Consider the following 26,474-nt stretch of genomic DNA (forward strand, 5'->3'; position numbering starts at 1 on the left):
GAATAATAAACAAATAGTGATGCATAATATGCCACAATAAATGTAAACATGAAAAAATAGATATGATTAAAGATAAAAGCGGGTCAATCCTAATACAAGTATACATCACTGGTTGATATATTATTGTATTGAACAATTCCAATAAAATAAACTCAAAATTAAATAGAATTTGAAATGGATACGCTAATTTTAAATAATTGATAAAAGAATTTTATTTCTTCACAACTGTTCACTCGAGAGATATTTTAATATTGTTATTGGTCCGTACATGGAATATGGTGTGTGGAGAGAAGGAGAGCACGTTGGCATAAGTTGAGTGTAGGACATATCACATGCAAAATGTCTACTTTGGTTGTTGAGGACACAGCAAAACGTGAAACACGGATTACTATTCAAAATAGAAAATATTGTTATCTTAGGAAACTGGATCAATTTGATGACTTATCATATGCATTGTATTCCTGGTTATTACTATTCTTAATAGGAGGATAAGCGCAATCTCAATCAATATGATAATTTGGGTACCTGTTGAATTGATTACGGCTTCTGTCGGTTAGTGGAAGATAAGTGGTTGTAGCTATCAACGATTTTTTGTTTGGAGCGTGGCGTGCCGCGTAATGAACGATGCTATTTTTTATATGTAGATGTGTTGGAATAAGAATAAAAATTGGGGGGAGGTAGCGTATGAGTTCTGTTCAAGAATATTGATTGATTCCCTAGGCACTGATATAAATAATGCAAGCAGGAGTTAGGAGGTGAGAATTGAAGAATTTGTTGTTGGTGTGGGGAGGATTCTGTGGTTGGTGAGACTTAGCTACTACACAGTGCTCACTGCACTCCATACACCATTGCCAACAGGCGGAGTGATGTGGGTGGGATTTGAGGGCCATTTCATCATCTGGGTGCCTGCTCCTTCTAATCGATTTTTATTTGTTCTTCAATCTCAGCCTCACAGTTTTCTGAGAAAAGGAAGAATTAATTTTTTGAGTTGGGGCTTTAGTCAGGGAGTGTATCAGCGCTTGCGGAATTAATTAATGATGGCACCAGTCAAACAAGAGAAGCCTAAAATGCAATCTGGTAAGTAGGAGCATTTTCTATTCATAGTGAATGCAGTACATTAGGATAAAATAATGAGTGCAGTGCTCCCAAAAAAGATTGTCAATTTTAGAGCATTATTTTGTTCCCTGGCAAATGTTTCACCATTTTTTCAATTGTTGCTATTGCCATTTGGCGAAATCTCTCCCATATTTTTACTCTATTGCAATTTGTATGATTTCTCTAAACTGTTTTGTACGTTTGTGGTTGTGATGGTGATGGATTTGTTGGCAATTGACAGGGACTGGCTTTGATCAGAGCAACATATTATCTGCTCAATTCACCCCGTTGTTGCAAATTTATCAATATTTATTAATCTCTTTTTATGAAATGTAAATCTTTACCAATTATTAGCTACTTAGATTTCTAATTTTTTTGTGGGATTTGACCCATGAATATTAAAGTGTAACCATAGGTCGAATCCCATAAAACTAAAACCATTCGTATGAAATATCTCGTGAAAGCGTTTAATAAGTTGCTCTCTACTTGGAAAAAAACATGTCGTTTCTTGATAATTTTCTTCAGATCTACCTTCGCCTTGTCTTTTATTGCATTTGTTATATCCAATAATTCCATTGGATCTGCAGCTAGCCTTGTTGATACGATATTTGGTTAATTCCTGCATACGAGTCATTTTGCTGTTCAAATTACACGGCTACCATTTTTACAGTGATTGAGAGGATGTGGAGTGAAATTTGTAACCTGCTTATTTTTAATTACAACATTATAAGACTCTAGGTCATGTGCAATGCTGAGGCTTTCCTAAACTAATGGAAAAATGAGAACAAATTCAATTCTTATGATGTTAAACCGCACTTTAACGACTGACTATCAAACAGTACAGGATCTTCTCAAAATTCTTCTTTGTGAATCAATTAAATAGGTGATCATGATAAATCAAATTCTAGTATTGCTGCCAGCTACAGATTTGTATACACACGTCTATTTGACATCTCTGAAGGAGCTGAGTATATGCCATTGCTGACGTAGAAAGTGATAGTATGGAAAAATTGCAATTTATGTATTTGCTTTTCTCAATCATGTAGTTATCCTACAGCTAAGTTTGATTCATTTTCTGAGTCATTTCTGTCTCATTAAATCAAATGTTGAGTTATTCTACTTTCTCAAATCAAATGTTGCTGTTTTGGTCATGTTTATTAAATAGAACACTTTCCCTTTTGTATTAGTAAAAATTGAAAGTTTGTTCTAGTTTGAGAGATGATTTAGTCTTGCTTCTCAACTTCTGTACTTCTCTTCATTTGTTTTTTTAATAAAAAATAGCTTGCAATTGATTATAGTATGGTAGAACAGGTAATTTTTACACCTTGAATTACAGAGTTCAAGGCTTGACAAAACTGCAAAAGAACATTAAAATGGGAATCCATATGACAGAAATGGAGTGAGCATTACGCTCAAGCAGTTGCAGTTGCCATTGCTTCACTTGGTGGATGTTAAGGGTATAGAAGCAAAAAACATCAAAAGAAATTTAGATTGGTGGTTGGGGCTGCTTGGATCAAACAGGCATGCATTTTTTATGTTTGTAATACACCTAGGGTTTCTACATCTGATTTACCGATCTCACTAGGATTTACAAATCAGATTGATCACTTTTAGATATTTTATTTTTCAAGCAAATACTTCACAATAGCAATGCCAACTCAGCAAACAGCAGCACAAAATAATTACTCAGGACTTCTAGCAGAACTGAATTTCAAATATTTGTAATCTTTAATACAGTCAATTACCAATAAGCAGAGATCAGTGGAAAGTAACTTGGGTCTGATAGAAGTCGACAAACTTGCAATAATGGATTATATACAGTGGGCCGGGTATGATTGACCCCAGCTCTCCTGCCCAAGGCGAATCTCTGCCTGATCAGATTGCACTGATTTATGTGCAACATTGAATAACCTCCAGCGTCAAATTTAGGTTCAATCTCGTGTCACTCTTGTTAGGGTTAGATGAAAGCTAAATTTGAGGCTGGGTGATGCTTCTGACCCTGGTTATGGTGGAGGTGTTGTGGTTAGGTCTGCAGCGATGCAAACAATGGTTTGTTCCAGTCAGTATGGCACCTGTTCGCTACTCTCTTCCTCTGTTGCTAATCAGATCTGAGGTGTGTAACCCTCTGAGGACCAGCGTCCTACTAAGAAGATGACCTTGAATGATGCAACAATTAATCTTAGGTATGTTCACCAGCATCTGCAAATGTTTTTTCTCTGATCTACATTGATATGCCCTTCCAAGTGAGGTCTGGTAACTTGCTGCGTCCGTGGGTGCCTGGCAGATTGAATTGAACCCTCACACAGCTGCTATAGGGCCTGGCAAATGTTTCAGAATGGTAAGGATCAGCAGGTCTGATTGCTCAGTTGCCTTCTTCTACCAATCACTGCACGGGCGCTGGTCCGTAAGAAATCTGCACTCTAATGTTGGCATCCCAAATTGCAGGCTGAATCAATATCAACACAACCACTCTTTTCTGATGAAAGCTACCTGCTAGTTAGCACTCAGAATTTTCAATGACAAATTGCAAATTTGTCAGGAAATGTATATGACAAGTTCAGGGTTTTTGTCTTGATCTTTGTGGATATCTAGGGTTTCTGTCCTAGCAATCCGCCTTAGGAGTTTCTTCTCAAAATTTGTATCAATATCCAATATATTTTCGCCCAGTCAGCAAGGTCTCAATTTATACCTGTTTGTTAAAGCACTAGGATCCAAAATTGGTGCCTAAATTCAAAATTCAAAAGTCAGTATCAACACAACCTCTCTTTTCTGATGAAAGCTACCTGCTAGTTAGCACTCGGAATTTTCAATGACAAATTGCAAATTTGTGAGGAAATGAATTTGACAAGATCAGGGTTTTCATCTTGACCTTAGTGGAAAACTAGGGTTTCCGTCCTAGTAATCTGGATGCCTTAGGAGTTTCTTCCCAAAATTTGTATGAATTTCCAATATATTTTCGGCCAGCCAGCAAGGTCTCAATTTATACCTGTTTGTTAAAGCACTAATCCAAAATTGGTGCCTAAATTCAAAATTCAAAAATCATAACTAGGTGCCCAAAATTATACTTTATTTTATTTAATTATTATTAAATTTTATTTAAATATATATTAAATATGTACAGGTAGCATTTAAAAATGCTCTTATTAAAAAATATGTTGTAGGTTGACCTAATTTAGGGGGAACATGACAGTCCTCCCTTCCCCAAATTGCTTGTCGTCAATCAACTTCGGGCTTTGGTGCTCAAAAATCTCCGCTCCTTCCCATGTAGCATCCTCAAGTGGAGGGTTCTTCCATTTCACCAAATACTCTGGAATGACATTGTGTCTCAATTTTTTTTCTCTACATCAATGATGATTTCTGGTTCCAAAATCAATTTTCCTTCAGCATCAAGTGGTGGCAACTCAAGTAACAGTGTAACTTGCTGTCCAAGGGCCTTCTTCAAGCATGATACGTGGAAAATATTATTAATCCAGCTCATATGCAACCTCACCAATTCTCTTGATGATCTTATAGGGTCCATAAAATTGTGGTTTTAACTTCTCAACATCATTTCCTTTGAGGGTAGACTGTCTGTAGAGTTGTAACCTCAAGAATACCATATCTCCCACCTCAAAAATTCTCACATTTAAGTGACAATCAGCATACATCTTTTGCTGGTTTTGGGACTGCTGCAGGTTCTTTTTGAGTCCCTTCATAATGTCTTAGCTTTGCTAAATCAAATCTTTAGCTCATTGTACTCTACCATCTGAAAGAATCAACTCCACAAATGAAACAACCTCATAACTATAAAGTGCCTTGAAAGGAGTCAAATCTATAGACATGTGGTGGGTAAAATCGTGTGGCTGGTAGAATTGTAGCAATACTCTCAAGGTGGAGCCTTTTGGCTCATGCTGTTTCCTGTCTATTAACATAGTTCCTCAAGTAGATTTCTATCCATTTGTTCACTATTTTTGTTTGCCCATCGGTTGCAGGATGGTAGCTAGTGCTTGGGGTCAATTTCGTGTCCTATAATCGAAAGAGATCTTACTAAAACAAGCTGATAAATCTGCCCTTGTTACTTACAATGTTCCTTGGCAGCCTATGAAGTCCAAATTGTTTTATAAAGAATAGAGCAGCCACTTGTGGAGCCTTGTACCAAAGATTTAGCATGAAGATGAGCATATTTAGTGAGCCTATCAACAATGACATAGATACAATCCTTACCTTGCACCTTTGTAATCCTAAGATGAAATTCATGAGATACTTTTTCGTTTCTGATCCAGAACGGGCAGGGATTGCAACAAACCAGCTGGAAATACATTCTCTATTCTATTTCATTGGCAAACCAAACATTTCCTAACATGCCTTAACACGTCACCATTGAGCCCCTTCCATGAAAAACACTCCCTCGTTTATATGTCTTGTAGTACCTTGGATGACCAGCAAATTGTGTGTCATGATATGGCCTCAAAATTTCTTTCCTTCACCTTCAATTTTGGTACAAGAATACACCAGATTTTTGGAAAGTATTAGCTCATCAATCACTTTGTATTTGTCATCTTGTAACTTCCTATCCAAAATGGAAATAGCAAATGTGTTCTTGGCATATTCAACATTTATTGAAACCTTCCGAATAGCAGATATATCAGTCATAGAGCAGAAATAAGGTTTCTCTAGAGTGCATCAAGCACCACATTATTCTTTCCTTTAACATAGTCAATGTCAAAACCATTGGCTTGCGACTCACCCATTTTTGCTGTCTATCATTCAGATCCTTCTTATTGAGGAAAAATTTTAAGCTGTTATGATCTGTTTTCACCACAAACTTCCCACAAACCAAGTATTGCTTCTATGGGGTGTCTATTTTGCATCAATATTACTCCAATCCCCTATCTTGATGCATCACATTCAAAAACTAAAAGAAGTGAGAAATGTGGAATAGCCAAAATAGTACATGAACTCATTAACTCCTTGAGTTTGTCAAAAGCACTCTATGTTGAAGTGCTCCGAGAGAAAGCCGCTTTCTTTGTCAAATCTATCAATGGAGCTGCACGCTGTGAAACCCCTTCATGAACCTCCTATAGTAGCTGCAAAGACCCACAAATCCCCCCAAATGTGACAAATTCCTTGGTCTAGGCCAATCTTGTATTGTCTTGATCTTCTCCTCATCCGCACTAACCCCTTGAGCACTAATCTTATATCCCAAATATAATATTTCAACTAAACCAAACTCACATTTGGATGCTTTGGCGTAGAATGATTGCCGCTCAAGTATGTCAAGCACCTCATCTATGTGCCTCAAGTGATCCTCCCATGTCTTCTTGAAAATTAAGATGTTTCTTGTAGTAGATTTCTGGATAAGTGCGAGTTTTTTAAGATCAATGTTTCGGATCACACTCCGTGATCCATCATTTTTTACTTCTTATGCTCTCATGCATCTTGATGATGGGTCATGGAGTGTGATCCGAAACGTTGATCTAAAAAAATCCCACACGATCTTATCCAGAAATCTACTACAAGAAATTCTATGGATTGTGGAAATCTTATATCACTAATTAAGATGTTATCAAAGAAAACTAGCACAAATTTCCGCAATTGTAAAAGAAATACTTGATTTATGCATGATTGAAAGGTGGCAAGTGTATTGGTCAACCCAAATGACATGACCAAGAGCTCATGGTGCCCATATTGACACCTGAAGGTTGTTTTGTGCACATCCTCATCTCTAATCCTTATCTAGATGATACCTTGACCTTAAGTCAATTTTGGAGAAGTACATTGCACCATGAAGCTCATCTATCAACATGCCAATCCTGTGTATGGGTTAGCAATTCTTGTTTGTCTTTTTGTTGAGAGCTCTATAATCAATGCACATCTTCATAGTCCCATCTTTATTCTTAACCAATACCACAGATGAAGTAAATGGGTTGGAACTAGGCTGAATGTGCCCCATGTCAAATAATTCTTCAATTGCCTTCACAATCTCCTCATTGTATCACTTAGGGTGCTGAGGAGTAGCGATGATGGGTTTTGTTTCTTACTCAACTTCAATCACTTGTTGGAAGTTCCTATTTGGTGGTAAACTATGAGGAATTTTGTTGGATACCTTGCTATGTATATCCAAAATGGAGTAAATATCAACATGGTAGGACCTCCCATCCTTGGATGGACTTGTATCTCTAATCAAGCACTCTGCTGCCCAAGCCATTGGTCTTTAAAAATGCTCTCTCCGTCCTCATGGCTAAAACCATCATAGGACTCCCATTGGAAAGGCCATGAAGAACTACCTCCTTCCCATTAGATTTGAACTTCAATTCCAAGGTCTGGTGATTCTGTGTATTCGCCAAGTAGTGCAACCATTGCACTCCCAATACCAACTTTGTCTCACCAATGTGAATCACATAGAAGTCATCTCGCATCTCGTGTACTCATAAAGTCAACTCTAACTGCCGAATCCTTTGGTTGCATGGACTTGTATACCCATCCACCATTGTAACATTAAACCCTTAAAAATTTTCTATCCTCAAACCCATCTTAGGCACCAATCCTTCATCAATGAATTTGTGAGTAGTCCCACTATCGATTAAAACTTTCACCCATTGCCCTCTTAAGACTCCTCTAACCCAAAAGGAGTGATATCTAGGTGTTCTCAAAGTGCTACAAGTGCGCCCCATGGATGCTCTCCTCCTTGGTGCTTATGCTCAACCTTATCCATAACAACCTTATGCTTAGGCTCATCTACCTCCAAATCCTTGTCTGAAACCACTTCTAAGTATTGTATATGTCCCTTTCCCAAACACCTATGACCTGGCTGCCATGGCTCTCTACAAGTGAAGCATTTTATTTTTTGGTGGCTCTTTCTTGAACTCCTCAACCTTGTTTGGTTTTGGGGGTAGAGCCTTAGATTGGGGAAAAATCTTTTGAGGAGGCTTCTTGTGTTGAATCAGTGGTGCATTGTTGGAGTTGATTTCGTTTTTGGTCACTGAATCCTCCAAATTTAGGGTTCTCTTGATGGCCTCTTGCAAGGATCTAAGACCAAATGACCTAACCAAATCCTTGAGTTGTTTGGATAGGCCCTCTACAAAAAGAACTATGAGCCTACTTTCCATCATATCTGAAACCATCACTTATAGCCTTTGGAATTCTACCACATAGTGCTCCACTATGCTCTCTTGCCTTTATTGTGCTAGCTCTCTAAAGTTTTTCTCTGGATCCTTTCTATCAAAGCTCTCCTTTAATCTTTGGCTGAACTCTTCTAAAGTAGTGATTTAATCATGTCCTTGGGTCACCATGCCATGGTAGCACCACTCATGGGCTACATCCTCAAGATGCTCAAGGTGGCGAACTTGATGGCTGTTTCTTCAAACATGAGGTTCAAAGAGAAGTATGTATCCAATTTTTGTAACCATGCTGAACAACTTCCTGAACCATTAAAAGTAGGTACTGCAATTTTCCCCAAATGCTGTTGCTACAGGGCTTCTCTTCATACCTTCTCCTCCTATGTCCATTTATGGTCCTAATGTCATAATACTCCATGAATGTCATGTCACAGTGGATGGTTGGACTTATAGCACTATAATTAGCATGATAACTTGCCATCTCATTATCAGAATTATGTGGTACTTGCTGCTCTTCTTCAAGTGGGTCTTTACCTTCTTTTTGCAAAAAAATGGTTCTGAATGTCTTGGCTGGAGGATTGATTGAAACTGCATCATGGGCTGAGTGGCTATTTTCAGCACCATTGGAATTATACCTCCCAACACTCTATTGTTGATCCATTTCTCTCAAGGTCCTCACAATCTTTGTCATAGACTCTCTTATGGATTGAAATTCTCTGGCAAGCTCTCTTTTTCATTTCTAATGACCTCTTGGAGGTTGACTTCTTCATTCCTCTCACCCATGGCTTCTTCCTTTCTCTTTTCTCTTCGCTTGTAGCTAATCTCACAATTTTTCTTCTGTATAAATCTGCATCACACACCCACAGGCTGGTGGATTCGAAGGCTCTGATACCATTGTAATACACCTAGGGTTTCGACATCTAATTTACCAATTTCACTAGGATTTATAAATCAGATTGATCACCTTTAGATATTTGATTTCAAGCAAATACTTTGCAATATCGATACCAACTTAGCGAACAGTAGCACAAAACAATTACATAGAACTAGCGAGATTGAATTCAAATAATTGCAATCTTTGATATACAGTAAATTACCAATAATCAGATATTAGCGGAAATAAACTAAGGTCTTGTTGGTAAATAGATTTGTCACTACAATCATTTCTCCAAAACTGACCCTATTTGCCAAAAGAGCAGTGACAGTCGAAGAGATTGCTGTAAAGCTACATTCTTCCTTGTTTGAGAGGGCCAGCCCCTCGTATGATGGGGGAATTTATGGTTTTTGTGTACTTATAACTTGAAAGTACATAAAGGAGAAAGACAAAACTAAAAGAAAATGGATAACAGAAACCCTACTGGCAAACATACGAATACCAAGTAAGACTTCACAAATGATAACAAATTACAGGGGGTTTCTACCACAAATTAAGTTTTGATATGCAATGACAAAAGGAGGACAATGCATCTCAATATATGAGGAAATGAGTTATCTTATGACATTCAAACCAAGATACCAAGGTTGATTGTGTTTCATTAATTACATATAGCATTTGAATCTGAAACTAATGGATTCCATAAATACATAAAGGGATTACCAATTTAACATACAAAAAAATCAGTAATGATAACTCAATGACGCATTCTTGACATACGAACTAGATACAATCTTTATTATTATTTTGAAAATATTCAAGTTCAAAAACCCTTAGGTACAAAGTGTGAATAGAACAGCTCTCCAAAAGTTTCTCTAGAAAATTCTCCATAGTTTCCCCTCTATTAGAGTCCGCTTTTACAATACGGAATAGCCTATATTTATAGGCCTCCTTCAATAACTACCTCGTAACCACTACATAATTACTTAGGTAACTATCTTTTGCAATTTTGAGAAAATAAGAATAAGCTTTATTTTAGTTTGATTTCTCTCAATTTTTGCGCAAATAAAGCTTATTTTGTAACTTCATTACAAATATGTGACATAAATCACTTTTACCAAAAAGTAATTGAAAATCCCTAGCTTCAAAGAAATGCCATTCCTTTTCATTTTTCGGAAGTCACAAGTTCACTCGTGCGTTCCATTTTCACTTTTCAAAAGTCACAAGTTCACTTGTGCATTCTGTTTTCACTTTTTGAAATCCACAGGTTCACTTGTGTGTTGTGTTTTGCATTTTCAAAAGACATAAGTTCACTTGTGCATTGTGTTTTCCATTTTAAAAGTCACAAGTTCACTTGTGTATTGTGTTTTCCATTTTCAAAAGTGACTTGTGTTTTTCAAATTCGAAAGTGAAATTATTTTAGTTTCTTTCACCTCTTTTGCCTCTTGTGCCTTTGACAGAGATTTTTGATGTAACTTTAGATCCGCTACATATTTTTCTCCGAAAATTGGCCGAATTTCAAAAAATGCATCAATGACCAGAACCCATTATTCTGAGAACTTAATTAAGAAAATTTTAAATTTAATTTTTTTTCGCAATAAATTGCCGAAAAATCAAAAGTTAAAATTTTTAAAAACCAGGAACTGGGTCATTGTGAAAATTCGCCACATTAAATAAAATGCCAACTTAGATATCCCCACCAAATGGTTTTGCATGAGTCATTATGAATCTTAAGTTTTGCCTGCTTTACCGATTTATGCTAATGTAGAAAAACTAATCTTTTGATCTGGAGTGAAAACCGAATGATGGATAAGAGGTTGTCAACCTGAAACAGGAAAAAAAACTTTGAAGTTGCTAACTTGATCCAAGAAAATATGCCCTTAAATGCTCTGAAAACATTCCAAAGAACTGTAAAGGTGTGTGGTGAAGCCCAATCAGCACATGGCTAACATGTGATAAAGTTTTCAGATGACCGCATCAATTGTGCACATATAATATACCTTTGGTCAAAGATATTTGAAAGATGCTGATCATTGATTAACATAACAATTGATTTGGGATAAAAGTTCAAAATTTGGGTTAATCAAGAACCAGGGTAACAGGTCTGATATATGTTGACAAACTTGCAATGATGGATCGGATACATCCTGGGTATGATTGACCCCAAGTCTCCTACCCAAGGGTGAATCTCTGCCTGAACGGATTGCAATGATATATGTACAACACTTGATTAACCTCCAGCACCAAATTTAGGTTCAGATTTGATGTGTCACCCTTGTTAGGGTCAGATGAAAGCTTAATTTGAGGCTGGCTAATGTTTCTAACCCACGCTATGGTGGAAGTGCTGTGGTGTCTGCAGTGACACAAATGACAGTTTGTTCCAGTCAGTTTGACGCCTATGCACCTCTCCTTTCCTCTGTTGCTACTCAGATCTGAGGTGTGTAACACTCATAGGATTAGCATCCTACCAAGAAGATGACCTTGAATCTCAGGTTTGTCACCAGCATTTTCAAATGTTTTGTTTCTGATGTACATTGGTCTGACCTTCCAAGTGAGGTCTGGTAACTCGCTGCAGTCTGCAGGTGCTTGGCAGATTGTATTGAACCCTCATGCACCTGTTATAGGGCTTGATGAATGTTTAAGAATGGTAAGGATCAACAGATCATATAAACTACAGATTTGATTGCTCAATCGGCTTCTTCTACCAATCCCTGCATGTGCATCGGTCCGTAAGAAATTTGCACTCTAATGTTGGCATCCCAAATTGCAAGCTCAATCAATATCAACACATCCACCCTTTCCTAATAAAAGTTACCTGTTGGCTAGCATTTAAATTTGTCAGGAAATGGATATGACAAGATCATGGTTTTCGTCCCAACCTTAGATTATTGGAGGTATGCCCCTCAAAGTGGCTTGGGAGGTTGCCCCCTCACTTATTATTCTCAGAATCTCAAGTATTTTGCAGCATAGTTCCTATTATATTCTTCTCTTGTGCAAGTTATTTCATTATAGGGACACATATTGTTCTTCAAGGACAAGATTTTGTTCACATTGGAAATCTAGGCTTTCTAAAAGAAGTCCTACGTAACATAAAGCAAATCTGGTCGCATATTTGGAATCCTTGAAAAAATTGTTAGGAGTCCATTTTTAACTCAAGTTTAGATTCTTTCGTTTTTGCACCCAAAGTCACTTTGTGAGATTTGTTTTTAAAGCTTATTAGAGCTAGAAGCTTGATTGCAGCACACTTAAAGGTGAGAGGCAGATTGTTACACTTTGAGCAAGGGTGGTGGACGCCATATATGGCTATGACAGTCGTTGGAAGGCACATTGGGTGCAACCCAACTAGCCACACCCACTTTTATAAAGAATTCCCATTCAGGCAGGTTGTGGGTTCAAGCCTCATATGCAACTACTTGGATTTTTACTGCAAGGACATAAACATTTTGGCTGATGATCTCAGCATTTTGGCTGATTATGTTAGCATTTTGGTGTCATGTGAGGGCCACACATCATAGGTGGAAATTTTTCAAAAATCCCCGCCAATTGGATGAGATGGTTGACATGTGTCTGAGTCTGAGTGTCTATCATCATGGCTAGAGTTAGCAGGGAATTCCAGACAGTGCACAGTCAGCAAAACAGTTAGTGCACAACATGTAGGAGCAGTCCAATCAACACAATTAATATGATCTTTGAATGCTATATGGAACAATCTGGTTGACTATCAACACTTTTTTATTTTCAAAATTTTGAATTTTTTGCATGAGCTTTAAATTTGATGGGTATATGATTGCTATTTGAATCCCTGACATTTTGGAGTTCATAAAATTGTGCATTTGTACTCTGTTTGAGCTTTATCTGTAAGCATTAGAGGGTTGTTTTCAAGCTCTACATGACAATATATACTTTGGCACCTATTGAAGGATTTTTCTGAGGTATTGATATATCTAAAGAAGGAGCAAGTTATTTTGGGGATTGTGGTGCTTATGTGGTACAATTTTTTAGTCATGGTTGAGTGTCTTCCATTTGAATCACAAGCTCCACTCTTGATATTTTATCATTTGAAAGGATTAGGGATTTTGGGTCTTGGGTGAAAGATCTTCTATTTTAGTTAAAGGTTTGTGGCAACTAATATAAGAAAGACAATGATGTAATGAGATTGTTCTTACAAACTTTGGGTCACCATATCATGGTTTTCTCTCATCATTTTTCTCTAGTAGATCTGTCATGATATAAGATGGAAAGGCTTTGCCATTTGACACCATTTGTTTGAAGCAATAGGTTCATTTCAACAATTTGCATATAAGGGAAACTAAGTAGACAATTATAAGAGAGAAATAGGAGTTCTCACTATGGTGATCACAAGGATGAGAAGAAGAAATCCGAAGAGTAAAGTAACTCTTTATCGAAAACTTGGCTGTGTTGAGGATGCCTGCAATAAAATGGTGAGTGATCTTATGCAGGAACTCAAAAAAACCTAAGGCAAGACAAGTAAAGCATAATGACATAGGTAGGAACAGTATCCTAATAGCAGATATTTCTCGTTCATCTTATACTTGTAAGCATGAGTCTATCATAGATTCTGGTGGCATTCATTATATGGCCAAGGATGGTAGTTTGTTTCATGAGCTTGTTCAAGCTAATGATGAGAAGATATATTAAGGGCTTGGCTCTGCTCTTGCTATTTTGAGTTGTGGTTATATCATGCTAGAAGATAACATGATTAGAGATGTTTGATATGTACCTGATTTGAGTGAACATTATATCTACGATCTATCTATCAAATAACCCAATAGAGCAATGAAGTCGAACTCTGTCTGGATAAGTTCATTGCGAATGGTATAAACTATAAGCAATGACTTTCAGGTGATAACCATGAGAAGTTTGATAGTCAGTCAAGACTCATATTTTTTGGATTCAAAGACAAACATGTTCCTCATGATGAGATTGATTTTATGGATACTTAAGCTGGGAGGGAACCTGAGTGGACTTATTGTACTTGTGCTCAGAGTGTCAATGTAGTTATGAAGGAGACACTCAGGTTTCAATTGGAGAGTCTTCCTATCTTGCCCATGGAGACTTTAGAGGAAGATGAAGATGTTTTTGGACATATCATAACAGCTAATGGAAAATTGAGTAGTACAGATTTGGATGTATTGAAACTCCTAAAATTTGGGGAATGACAGTCATTTTCCTTTAGCCGAGCATGGATATAATTTGGGAGATGCAGATAGTATATTTATACACGAGGGAACTTGGCTCTTAGAGATGATGGGCTCACTAATTTTCTTTTTGATAGGAGGCCTTGTGTACGTAGGCTAGCCATGGAATTAATGATAGTATGCTGATTTCATCTATGTGCTTTTGGGGGACAATTTAAGAGATTTTTTGATGTCGTGTTTGTGGAGGACTTGCTTCTTTCTTTCACTGGAGTTCATACATTGGAAAAGGAATTGCTTTATCTATCTATTTGAGATCATATCTTTGAGGAGAGCTCATTGCTTTGTATCCTTGGAGATTCTCTATTTCCAGTGATCATGGATCATGCTCTCTTGTCTTGACAAGGACTTCAAACACGAGGGATACTGATTTTGACTTTACATGTATGTCTTGGAGTTGATGTTTTATTTCATAGGTTGTTTTCTTTGGCATAGAGGCACTTTGGATAATCCCATCATTATCATCCCTATATCTGGTCTCTTGATTTCCATTGATGATCCCCAATCAGGACTTTGCTTCATATTTTGCTTGTGAACTTGGATGTCGCTGTCTATGGGGCATGTTCATAACATTGAGAGATTTGAGTGCTAGGATGAAGTCTTAGATTTATGGCAGCTTTATCAGTTGACTATGTGTTGCATCCTTCTTACTCGAGAAAATTTCGCCTAACACATTCGAATTATGGTTAGTCGAACAGTTATTTCATTGAGCATTCAATTTTAACCTTCGATTGTAAGGATATGATTACCTCTTGAACTACTCCATAATTTGATATATCCACAAGGGGAAGATGTTACTTAGAGGGGATGAGACTCACTTATTTTGAAACCTTCATAATAGTTCAGTCTCATCTTTGAACAAATTTTTTTGGAGTTAGATGTTAGGATCAGGATGCTTTGTCAGAGACATAAGAGTTTCTTACCTCTGAACGTCTACACGAGTCAACATGTCATGTCCCCAGTTCTGAGACCAAACATGGTGTGGTCCAACAGGGCAGACCTAGGACACATTCGTGTAAATCAATAGCAAAAACAATAATTAGATAGGCATGTCTTCATTATTTCTGATATATGGCAATAATCTTGAGAAAGCTCCTTGTATTATCTTTATAAATGATATTAGTATTTAAAGCCCATACAACGAAGGACAATGAAGAATATAGGTGATTGTATAAGGAAAGATAACTATGTTTATAGATAGTAAATGGAAGACTTAAAAAGAAAGGATAAGAAAGGATGATAAAAGTGCAGAGAAGAAGCAATTAAAGAATATAAATAATATGTTATGTGCAATAATCCATAATGTGTATTCCAGGTATGGCGGGACTTTACCAAGACAGCTAGTGATCAGTAGAACAATGACTGAGTCCTTAATGACAACAATTTGAAGAATAGAACAACATCTTGTTCTTAAAGAACAACTTCAGACTATACTAGTCCACCATACTTGAACTACTAATATTGAAATGTTAAGGAGTCAACCTTATTAAGACAACAACTCATATAGCCGACAGGGATGATCATAAGGTAATGACTCTATAAGAAGAAAACAGTGATTTATGAAGTATTATATGCAGTGATTACAATCATGTTATGGCAGCAATTTGATCAATGCAAAAGATATGATTTACTTCTGAATATAACGCAAAGTCAGCAACTTAACAATAAAAGCAATGATTCATATTAATGTATTGTTAATCAACAAAAAGATAGCAATGAGAAAAGGTGCGATGCATTGGAGATTACAATCATGCATTATGTAATGAATTAAATAAAGCAAGATGTGATTGACAATAACACCGATTAGTATGAAGATCAAAGGGTGCTAAGATCAAAGGGTGCTATTAATGATTAAGAAATAAAAAGTTTATAAAGTGCAAATAATGTGACATTGATTATACTTCAAAGGCTATATTAATGGGTATGACTTTTCATTGGTGAAGAGATATGTCTCATTCATATGAAGATATATAAAGGATTGAAGGAGGAGAGATTAAGGAAAAAATCACGACTTCAGAAAGACAGCAATCAAGGCATATAAAATAGTAATTGAGGAGGGATCTTATTATCAACTAAGGCAGCGGTGAATGTAAAGAAGCAAAGACAGTAATTAAGGACAGAGATGAATAATTAATTCAGATAAGGGAGAAAATCAGAAACAATAAGGGGGCAAGTAGATTCCATTATCCATCGAAGGCAGTAGGAGATTAAATTCAGTCAGCAACAGCAGTGGTTAGGATAGCAACAGTTCCAATCAAGAGAAAGGAAAGAGGTCCAAATTACTCATAAGATCTATGCTACGCTTTAAGCATGGGTACTCTGAAATTAATCGTTAAATCCACAGGAGTTAAGAATAACAACTAGAATTAACTATGTCAGTAAATGACTCAGTTATCTTAGAAACTTATAGCTATGTTAACTAGACATAAATGTACATAATATATTCATGGTATGCTTTACTCGTTTTAAATATGTAATGCATAACTTAAAAGAATAATTATGTATGTTTTGAAATACATTCTTGTAAGGAAGGGTATGAGATATAATGAAGGGGTGACAAGGGGCTTGTAAGTGGGCTGTTCTAGAATGACCAAAGTGGTGTCAAGGACTTTGAGGGCCCCTACATGGAGAAGTCAAGGAACCCGGTTACATTCTTTGCCTAACCCCACAAGACATGGTTAATTTGGGAGAAATAAACTTAAAGGGGGAATTCGAATCACAAGGATAAGGATAGAAGTGATGAAGGAGAACGGTGATAGGATACCTCACTAGGTAGACCACCTTATGGTAGTTGACCGATGGTCCCATGAGGCCAAGGGGCTCTGGCTTTCACTCCTCTCTTGGACCCAGGGTAGAGGATCTCTTGGACACCTTATCGTTCCTCCTTACTTACACTCTCTTATGGTTGAGTTTTGATAAGTAATTAGACATAACTATGGTTAAGTTAATGTTCCTGACCCTAGGTATAGAGAATTTATGTTTAATTGCCCTTTTTGGAAGATCTATAGTATGGTTTATATACATTCCAATGGTTTCCTAACCTATTTTAGGATCTCAATCAGGTACGCATCTTGTTCCATTTTTAGTTTTACATAGAATAGGTGATCTAGGGCAAGAACTAGGGTTTTTACTAAAAAGGGACATCACTTTTTCTCATTGTGGGTACAAACACTTAAAGGTGTTTCTTAAGTGATTGAAAGTTGTCATTGGGTGTTGGAGGCTTCTCTTTTCCATCCTCTTGGAATAAACATGATATTTCTCTTGATCTCTCCAAGTTGATTTCTAGGGGGAATGTTAGAATATGTAAAACATATCATTTTTTTGTCTTGTAGAGTCATCATCGCACGTGATACACCTTTGGGTTATGTCATCTTGTATTGATACCATGTACCTTGTATATGGAGCCTATATGTGTTAGTGTTCCTACTTGTATGTAGAGGCCTATGTGCTTAAGGTATATCATAGAATTATTTTTACATATGCCATTATTGGGTCAGCCTATTCTCATGTCATGTATGGATGGTGTATAGATAATGGCAATCCATCCCACAATATCATTCCATTGATTCCAATTATATTTTATATTCCAAAGTTGATTCTTCTCTTGGGTGTCCATAGACCTCATATTACATTCTCTCTCTCTCTCTCTCCACTTATGGAATCTTACCTTTTTGTTTGATGTGAATCTAATTGTATAATCTATCATGGCCACCAACCCTGAAATCTTTGGAGAGTTATAGATATGCCATGCTACTTTGTGGTTGCATTTATTGCCTCTATAAATAGCCTTGAAAATCCTTGAGAAATAAGCAGAAATTAAATGGATTGAGAGGAAGATACTAAAAATGTCTATCAATATGAAATTTGGCTATAAGGGACTTGCTTCTCCATGTAGTATTAGAATATCTTTTTGATGCATTTAATTACATAACTCAGTGAGAAAGACTTGGAATGAAAATGGATTGCCTTCAGAATTTAAAAGTAAGTCAGTTTTAAATCTGAGTCCACCCATATCTAACCAATTTTGCAAGGGTGGAGATGTTACTTGTGTTGGAATGCACTGATACCGGCAGTAAACTGAGAGGGGGGGGGGGTGAATCAGTTTACTAACAATAACAACAGTTAAATCAATTATAAACCTTAAATCGGAGCACAACCCAATGAAGAATATAACATGAAAGCACAACACACATAACACCAATATTTTGACGTGGAAAACCCGGAAAGGGACAAACCATGGTGGGAAACCCTACCCACAATCAGATGAATACTCTGCAGTAGTATTGTGAATAATTACAATGGGGTCTGCACATGCAGAAAGGCTAACAGCCTAGAGCGCACTACTCATCACAAAGGGAAGTCTCACTGACTTACAAAATCATCGGACTACAATCCGGAAAACAATGAACTGTGAAAGTAGCATCTACAAATGCCTGATACAGTTCCGGTTAAGCATTGATGTCTGCTCTGTAATACAAAACCTTTCCAACCTTCTCTGGAATGATATGACTCTATTTGCACATAATCCTTTCTCTGATAATGCAGACTTAACCAACCATAACCATTGATCTATATAAATTACATGAACAAGTCACTTATAAATACACATCATCAACCTTATTGACAAGGTCGGCTAAACCCTAAACCCATAAATCCATAATTACAAAAATTACATCACACGATACCACCAAACCAATATTATGATTTACATTACATAGCACGGACCTAAGTCAAGTAACCAAACAATTATATCCGTCAAGGATTCCGCCAAGACCAAAATCCAACATGCTTCATTTGCAAGTAGAAACCCTCAGTGAAAGTTTAACCGGATCCAAATAGGACCACCATAATAGCACACCATCCAATGCAAAGTCGCCAAATGCTCGAGATATGATCAAGAAGCACCAATAGCATGAAAGAAACCGATTCCATAAGCTAGACCCAAAATCCACTGACCAAGTCACCAAAACAGCATACCAATAAAGCTAACCGGGAATGCTAGAAGCTGGTAAAGCCAAAAGCTAGCTGGTAAAGGCACAAACCAACTAGTAACCGGAAATACCAAAAACGATGACCAAATCATGAAACCACCAGAATATAGCAAGCATGTAATCATCAAAATAAGCACCCAAAACCGATTCCAGAGATTTGATCATACCGGATCAGAATGATCACCAAGACTAACCGGGATACAGTGTTGACATCAATGACAACACTTAACCAAATCTAGCATATTGCCAACAACTTGTAGCATTGAGTTCTATGCTACTGCATATTTCAGCCCAAATTACAGAATTAATTTTGCCATTTCATGGCATTGACAGCCAAACGCTCCTCTGCAAGGGTGGAAGAGCATCATTTCCAAGGTGACCATCTCGATTGACTCTGGGCATTACCGTACAAGACAATTTGTTGACAAGTTCAACTGAAGCTTTGTGAGCTAGTAAATAACAAAAGGCTTTCACAGAAAAAAACATATGATATCAGAGCTAACAAACAACTTGTTGAAAACTGTGAAGAATACTAATTCTCTCAAACTTTTAGTCATTGGTGAATAAAAAAGATGAAATTTCTGCAAAAGGAGGTTGCATTTCTAAGAAAAATGGGTCTAGACTAAAGGATTCAAATATAGCTTAAATAAACAAACATCCAATCTTTTCATAAGCTTTTATAAATTCCATATTAATTAATCTTGCAGGCTGAACAGGTGCAAGGATCCATATCATGCCTTTCAAATCACTGGGATATTGTCAACAAATTTTGTATGTGGAAATCAAGGGCTTTAGAAAACAACTTGTTAAGGGACATTGAAGTGAGTTATCAGTCTCCAACTTATACACATTTCAGGATCCCCTGCTTTTGGCCTATTTTTGATATTTCCTTGGTTGAAAGCTACTAGAAAGCTATTATGAAATCAGGGTTTCAGAAAGTTTATATGTATTCACATTGAGGCAAGCTTGCAGCACATGGCTGCACTTCCGTGTATTCCCCAAGGTTTGAATCACAAAGTTAAAAATGTTTAACAAAGTCTTGGTGAGATCTCAGGTTGGAAATTGAACTGAGCTTGCATAGTGTTTACATCATTGAGTATCAGAATCAATAAAAAATTGCTTAGTTAATGGGGAGATGGGGACTGGTATTGGTATGGGAGACAGGGATGGATATCATTGTGCCAGTTTAGAAGAAAATGTAGAAAGGTAATTGGAATCTATAAAAGAAAAAAAAAGTATATAAAAATTATATTTAGAAAATAAATATTATACAATGGATGTGCAACTTGAAAGAATGTTAAAAACTAAAATGCTTAAAAATTAAAAAATTACCATTTTAACACATTGAAATAGATGTGAGCAAAGGCAAAGATTAATTATATTGATATTTAATAATCATCATTATGATATACAAAATTATTTTTTAAATCATGATCACCTAGAGATGGCTGATAGAGTTTGACAAGGGAATGCCATTAGTTTAAAAACATGGTATGGGGTCCTTGGAGATGACTATATATTCAATCAACATTAAGCCTTATTCTTATTTGTACACATCTTAAGCCTTATTCTTGTTTCTCTTTGTACTCTTACCTCTTTGGAGTATGATAAGAAAGTTTTCGGCTATGATAAAATCTGTGAATTTTAATGCAAAAAATAGAAAAATTAATGTATTTTTTTAGTTATTTTAGTATACGATATATGTAGGAAACCTCTCTAGAAAGTTTCCCAAATTTCAATGGATGCTTCAAGGAGTTGTATAGATGCAAAGAAACTTCATCAGAAGTCTCTTACTGTCTGGAGATGCCACCATATGCGTATGCGTCTCCAAGAGGGGGATGCATTTCCAATATAGGAGATGAGTACCCTGGGATGGAGTAAAAATTATCAGCTATTGCCCTTTTTAAGCCGATCGAGTCTTGACCTGATTTGATCATTTTTCACAGCCATGGCTTTGGCTTTGTTTTTTCTTAATACAATGTTCTAAGGCTGCAGCATGTTATTGGAATGATTCATCAAGTTGAATATGGGGGAATTATATTAATCAATCACTTCTTTTACCAACCGCTTCTTTATCTTAGCTTTTGTTTGCCAAATTTGCATGACTACTATGTGATATAACTTCATTCCACCTCTCAATTTATTTGATCTGCGGTTTGAGCAATGGGAGAGGTTCCAAACAATGTGAATAAGTTGAAGTGTCCCTTCATGCTGAGGATTAGCGCTGAGGAAAAATTGGGTGCATGGAAGCTCCAGCTGTCACGAACACCAGAGCTATCTAGAAATTAATGGGCTTAATTAGACCAAAATTGCTGCATAGACAATTAGAATTGGTATATTGAAGCCAGAATTAACATAAACTAATTCGGTTTTCGTCTGATAACAGAGCCTATCAAGTTGTTTAAAGAAAGACCTTGACTTGGCATATGCTCAACTTCATAAACCATAGAGAAGGAAAATCAAACTGTTGCTGGTGATTAGGGTTGAAAAAACCAAGTTTGTGATGAAGGTAAAAGTTAAAACCAAGCCTCTCACTCGCTTAAGTGCCAGTGCATTGCTAGAACTACCATTTTGTCTTCACAAGATTTTGAAGTTTGTTGTTTGACGTTGACCTGACCAAAAGGAAAATTTTTTAATTTTCTGCTGTGTCATTGGATGTATAAATATTATCGAGTTCCAAGTCATTCAAGTTAAAAATAATTGAAATGGTTTTGTCTATTGGTTAAATCCCTAGTCCACCTGCATGTGCTGTAGAGAATTGAAGACAGTTTGGAAAAGAGCAGTTCAGGGTGGCATGCAGCATAAAATCTTTATGCTGTTGTGTTTTTTCTCCTTAAGATATACGGTTAGAATGTTTATAACGTTTTATTAAACTAAGAACAACCTGAAATTGTTTGTTTTAGCGACTTTCCAACTGAAGGCTGTATAAGTCATGAAAAGCTTGCAAAGCATCAAACTGTGCATAAGGTTGCATTTACAACCTTAAACAATTAATAAGAATTCACATAGTAATAGTATTTTAAACAATTTTTTTTTTTTTTTTGGAATAGTTCCATAAACCTATGAACAAACTGTCATTATGTTGCAAAGATGAGTGATATGGTGCATACAAATGCCATATTCTATTACATCATTGGAAGTCACTTAAGCAGGTTGGTTTGTGTAATTTATATTCTTTAATATATATCTTAGGATACAGTTGTAATGAGAACATGTTCACTAACTCTTACGTGCAAAATGATTGCATTATCCAGAAGTCACAGTTGCTTATAAAGGAAAGGCATAATTTACATTTTTCTGCTTCTATAGTCGGTGTACCTTGTTCTACATATTTGATCAATGATATGAAACTCACCAGTCATATAGAATAGAAAATGTTGTGCTGTCTTAACATGTATTCAGTCTTGCAATATGGTCTTTTGCATGTTTGAGGCCTTCTTGTCTTGCTTGCTACTCTCATGTTACAGTCCTTGTTTTATTTTTTATCATGTAAAATCTAAAATCCTAGATTACAAGAACAGACGAATGGGCAAATGTATCAATAGCTAATTACATACTATATTAGAACCTGTTTTGCTTCTTTCTTATATTCCAGGATTTTCTAGGAGATATTGGTTTGCATATCCTAAAGAGCCAAGCCTTTAAATAAGAATGATTGGTAATGAAGCTTTAGTGCTGATTAGAAACTAAAATTTTCATCTTACTTACTGTTCTTCCAAGATAGAGCTCTGTTCTTCACCTTCAGTAATTGTCATTGGTGGCGGATTTGGTGGGATAGCAGCTGCTCGTGCCCTTCATGATGCCTCTTTCAAGGTTAGATTATATCTATGATCATTGTTCAATGAAAATTTCTTTCTCACTGGCCTATTTATGGAGGCTTCTACCTGCTTTAGTAATGATGCTTCTGTATGCAATTAGAGGTTCCTTCATTAGTCAAAACTTGTTTTCTTCAGGTTGTTATGTTGGAGTCACGGGATCGAATTGGTGGACGTGCATATACAGATTATTCCTTTGGATTTCCAGTTGACATGGGTGCCTCATGGCAAGCTTAGATTAATGCTTATATTCTTTATGAAAGAAGTATCTGTGTTATAAAATCTTCAATATCTAATCCATTGTGTTAGTCCTTTATGCAGGTTACATGGTGTATGTAAGAAAAATCCATTGGCACCTGTGATTGGCAAGTTGGGACTCCCATTGTTTCGTACTAGTGGTGATAATTCTGTGTTATATGATCATGATCTAGAGAGGCATGTTCAGGACATTTCTGTAACATTTTAATCAATTTTTGTTTTTTGTGAGAATTAGGTTACTTCTTTCTTCTTGATAGTTTAGAGTGGGTGTCCGAAGCATTTACAGCCACAAGTAGGTAGTTAGAAATGTTACAGTTCATAACTCCCACTGTCCACCTCAAGCACTTTGCATCCATATTCTCACTCATGCAAGTGATATAGATAACAGTGTTGGTTTTTGTTTTTTCCTGTTTTATGAAGAAAAATCTGCAAAGGGACGATCTTCATGTTCCCAAGTGCCACTGTTTTAACATGTATGGGACAAATTTCTTAACCAGAATTATTTCAGCACAATATGAAATAGTTCTGTGCTTTAGTTGTAAATTTTGATTTTTGCTATGCAGCTATGCGCTTTTTGATATGGAAGGGCATCAAGTTCCACAAGAGTTGGTGACTGAAGTTGGAGAGGCATTTGAAAGCGTTTTAGAAGAGGTACGTATAAATTTTGTTTAAAGATAATTGTATATTTACTATCCGCTCAGGAATTTTACTGGATCCATCCTTTCTTCATTCAAGACCAAAAAAATACGAGATGAATATCAAGAAGACATGTCAGTGCGGAAGGCTTTTTCAATTGTTTTGAAGAGACGTCCAGATTTAAGGTTGTTTAAATGGTATTTCAAATTTGCATTTATGCAATCAAAATTGTATGACAGTGAAGTTGTTGGTTTTCCTATCAGCTAAATTCCTATACTGATCCCTGCCCATCTATGGCAGACAACACGGGCTTGCATACAAAGTATTACAGTGGTATTTGTGCAGAATGGAGGGTTGGTTTGCTGCAGATGTTGATAACATATCCTTAAAAGGTTGGGATCAGGTAAGATGTGTCTTTTGTAGATCCCCATTGTTTTTGAATGGTTATGATAAGTTCTGAATGTGTCTGAAGTAGCTCAATCTATGTTGTTGCAAAGCTGTAACTTACCTTGTAAATTTTTAAATTGCAGGAAGAACTTCTTGAAGGTGGACATGGGCTGATGGTGCAAGGTTATCATCCTGTTATAGAGGCCCTTGCCAAAGGCCTTGACATACGTCTCAATCATAGGTATGAACTCACCTTTGCATTGGTTATTCTCTTATTAATTTCAGGAAGGCCAATTGATAAATTATTGGGTGACGGGTTTCCATGGCTTGTTTTGTTCTTTGTTTAGGGTTGTAAAGATTACATGGAGATATTCTGGTGTAAAAGTTTTCTTGGAAGATGGAAGAACGCTTGTAGCTGATGCAGCTGTTATTGCAGTTCCTCTTGGTGTTCTAAAAGCAAGCACAATAAAGTTTGAACCACGGCTGCCCGAGTGGAAAGAGGCAGCAATTTCAGATTTGGGAGTTGGAACTGAGAACAAGATAGCCCTCTATTTTGAGAGAGCTTTCTGGCCAAAAGTTGACTTTTTGGGAGTGGTTGCACCTACTTCTTATGGCTGTAGCTACTTTTTGAATTTGCATAAAGCAACAGGTCATCCTGTTCTCGTGTACATGCCTGCAGGTAGGCTTGCTAATGACATTGAAAAAATGTCTGATGAGGCAGCCACTAATTTTGCAGTGTCACAGCTAAAGAGAATTCTGCCTCATGCGTCAGAACCTGTAAGTCTTGGATATTTGTAACTTAAAATGTGATGATTTTGATTTTTATTACTGATTAAATTTTCTTCATGCTGTCGGGATATCATATGATAACCATTTCTAATGATCATTCTTGATTTGATTTGTGCAGATACGATCTCTTGTTTCACATTGGGGAACTGATCCAAACTCCTTTGGTTCTTATAGTTATGACGCTGTGGGTAAGCCTCATGATTTGTATGAGCGTTTGCGCGTCCCCATTGACAACCTCTTTTTTGCAGGGGAGGCTACTAGTATAAGATTTCCTGGTACAGTGCATGGGGCGTTTTCTACAGGCATTATGGCTGCTGAAGACTGCAAAAGGCGTCTTATGGAAAGATACAGGGATTTGGAGTTGTTTCAGCCCGTGATGGGTGAGGAGCTCCCAACTGAACCCATACCCATGCGAATATCAAGGCTGTGAACTCTCAATTTGCTTGGTAGTATTAAATATAAAGCTGTCTGCATTATGTTTAATGGAGACAAGACTTGATTATAAAGTGATAATTTTTACGGAATGCAGGCATATGGTATGTCAAGCACCTGCATATTTGTCTGTTTCTTAAGTTGGGCTATCCATAATGTAAGACCCAATTCGTATTTCTGGATATTAACTCTATAAAAATGCAATGCCTGCCTGCCTTAATAAAACTCTTTGTAAAACTCTTTGCCGTCGTCTTGTTGATGAGTGGCGTATTGGTTTAATATGTCATTCTGTCAAGATTGTTTACAGGCATATATTGGGCATTGGATGGGATGAAATATATTTCGCTTTGCTTTATAAAAGATATTGTGATGTTGTAAGTTATCCCTGTGATAGCTAGTAATGAACTTACGTACCATGAGAGAAAAAAAACATTATTCCCCTATATGTATATTTCCTGTGTCATTTATTTCAAAGACCTTTCGAGCACACACCTTCCTTATCTCGTGATTTTAGCTTGTCTAGAAGAACAATTGTTTTCTTTTTGTCGGGGATAAAAGGAAACCTTAAGAGTTGGTCTAAAATACATATTTAATCTTCTTGGGCGTCGACGGTGTCGATTTTTGTAGGCTATAATTGTGTCCTAGAAGCATCATGTGGTATGGACAAATTTTTGGCAGTAACAAGTCGCTCTCTGTTTGTATTGTTGACTGTTAAACAATCAAATTATGTGAATGCGAAAAGTTTTCAAAAAATACTCTTTCTATTTTGTGGGCCTTAGATTTTGTGCCTTGAGCATTTAAACCGAATAATAGTTTTTGAGGTCTACTCGAGTCTATAATCAGAGGCTCACTGCACTATCTACACGATAGCACTTGGACACGGT

At 36.6% G+C, this 26,474-nt stretch overlaps 1 protein-coding gene across 3 annotated transcripts; it reads left to right on the plus strand.

Annotated features, from left to right (window-relative positions):
- The first annotated feature begins 401 nt into the window (after window positions 1-401).
- Window positions 402-25,972, plus strand: LOC131044527 (polyamine oxidase 2). Of its 3 annotated transcripts, XM_057977884.2 has the most exons (10): window positions 402-1,077; window positions 22,998-23,086; window positions 23,227-23,315; window positions 23,410-23,523; window positions 23,910-23,997; window positions 24,082-24,167; window positions 24,283-24,385; window positions 24,513-24,610; window positions 24,717-25,146; window positions 25,277-25,972. In XM_057977884.2, the coding sequence occupies exons 1-10, from the start codon at window positions 1,035-1,037 to the stop codon at window positions 25,586-25,588; spliced, it is 1,452 nt and encodes a 483-aa protein (XP_057833867.1). In that variant the 5' UTR covers window positions 402-1,034; the 3' UTR covers window positions 25,589-25,972. The 3 variants fall into 3 exon arrangements, with proteins under 3 accessions (XP_057833867.1, XP_059074401.1, XP_057833859.1); XM_059218418.1 differs by having other exon boundaries at window positions 409-1,077; window positions 22,994-23,086; window positions 23,227-23,819; XM_057977876.2 differs by having other exon boundaries at window positions 409-1,077; window positions 23,227-23,819.
- The last annotated feature ends 502 nt before the right edge of the window (window positions 25,973-26,474 follow it).

This window comes from Cryptomeria japonica, chromosome 3 (genome assembly GCF_030272615.1).
Source record: "Cryptomeria japonica chromosome 3, Sugi_1.0, whole genome shotgun sequence".
Taxonomy (NCBI): Eukaryota; Viridiplantae; Streptophyta; class Pinopsida; order Cupressales; family Cupressaceae; genus Cryptomeria; species Cryptomeria japonica.

Coding starts and splice junctions, on each gene's coding strand:
- LOC131044527 (XM_057977884.2), top strand. CDS start 1,035: ATGATGGCACCAGTCAAACAAGAGAAGCCTAAAATGCAATCTG. Junction 23,316..23,409: donor GTTGACATGGGTGCCTCATG/GCAAGCTTAGAT, acceptor TCCTTTATGCAG/GTTACATGGTGTATGTAAGA. Junction 25,147..25,276: donor TGCCTCATGCGTCAGAACCT/GTAAGTCTTGGA, acceptor TGATTTGTGCAG/ATACGATCTCTTGTTTCACA.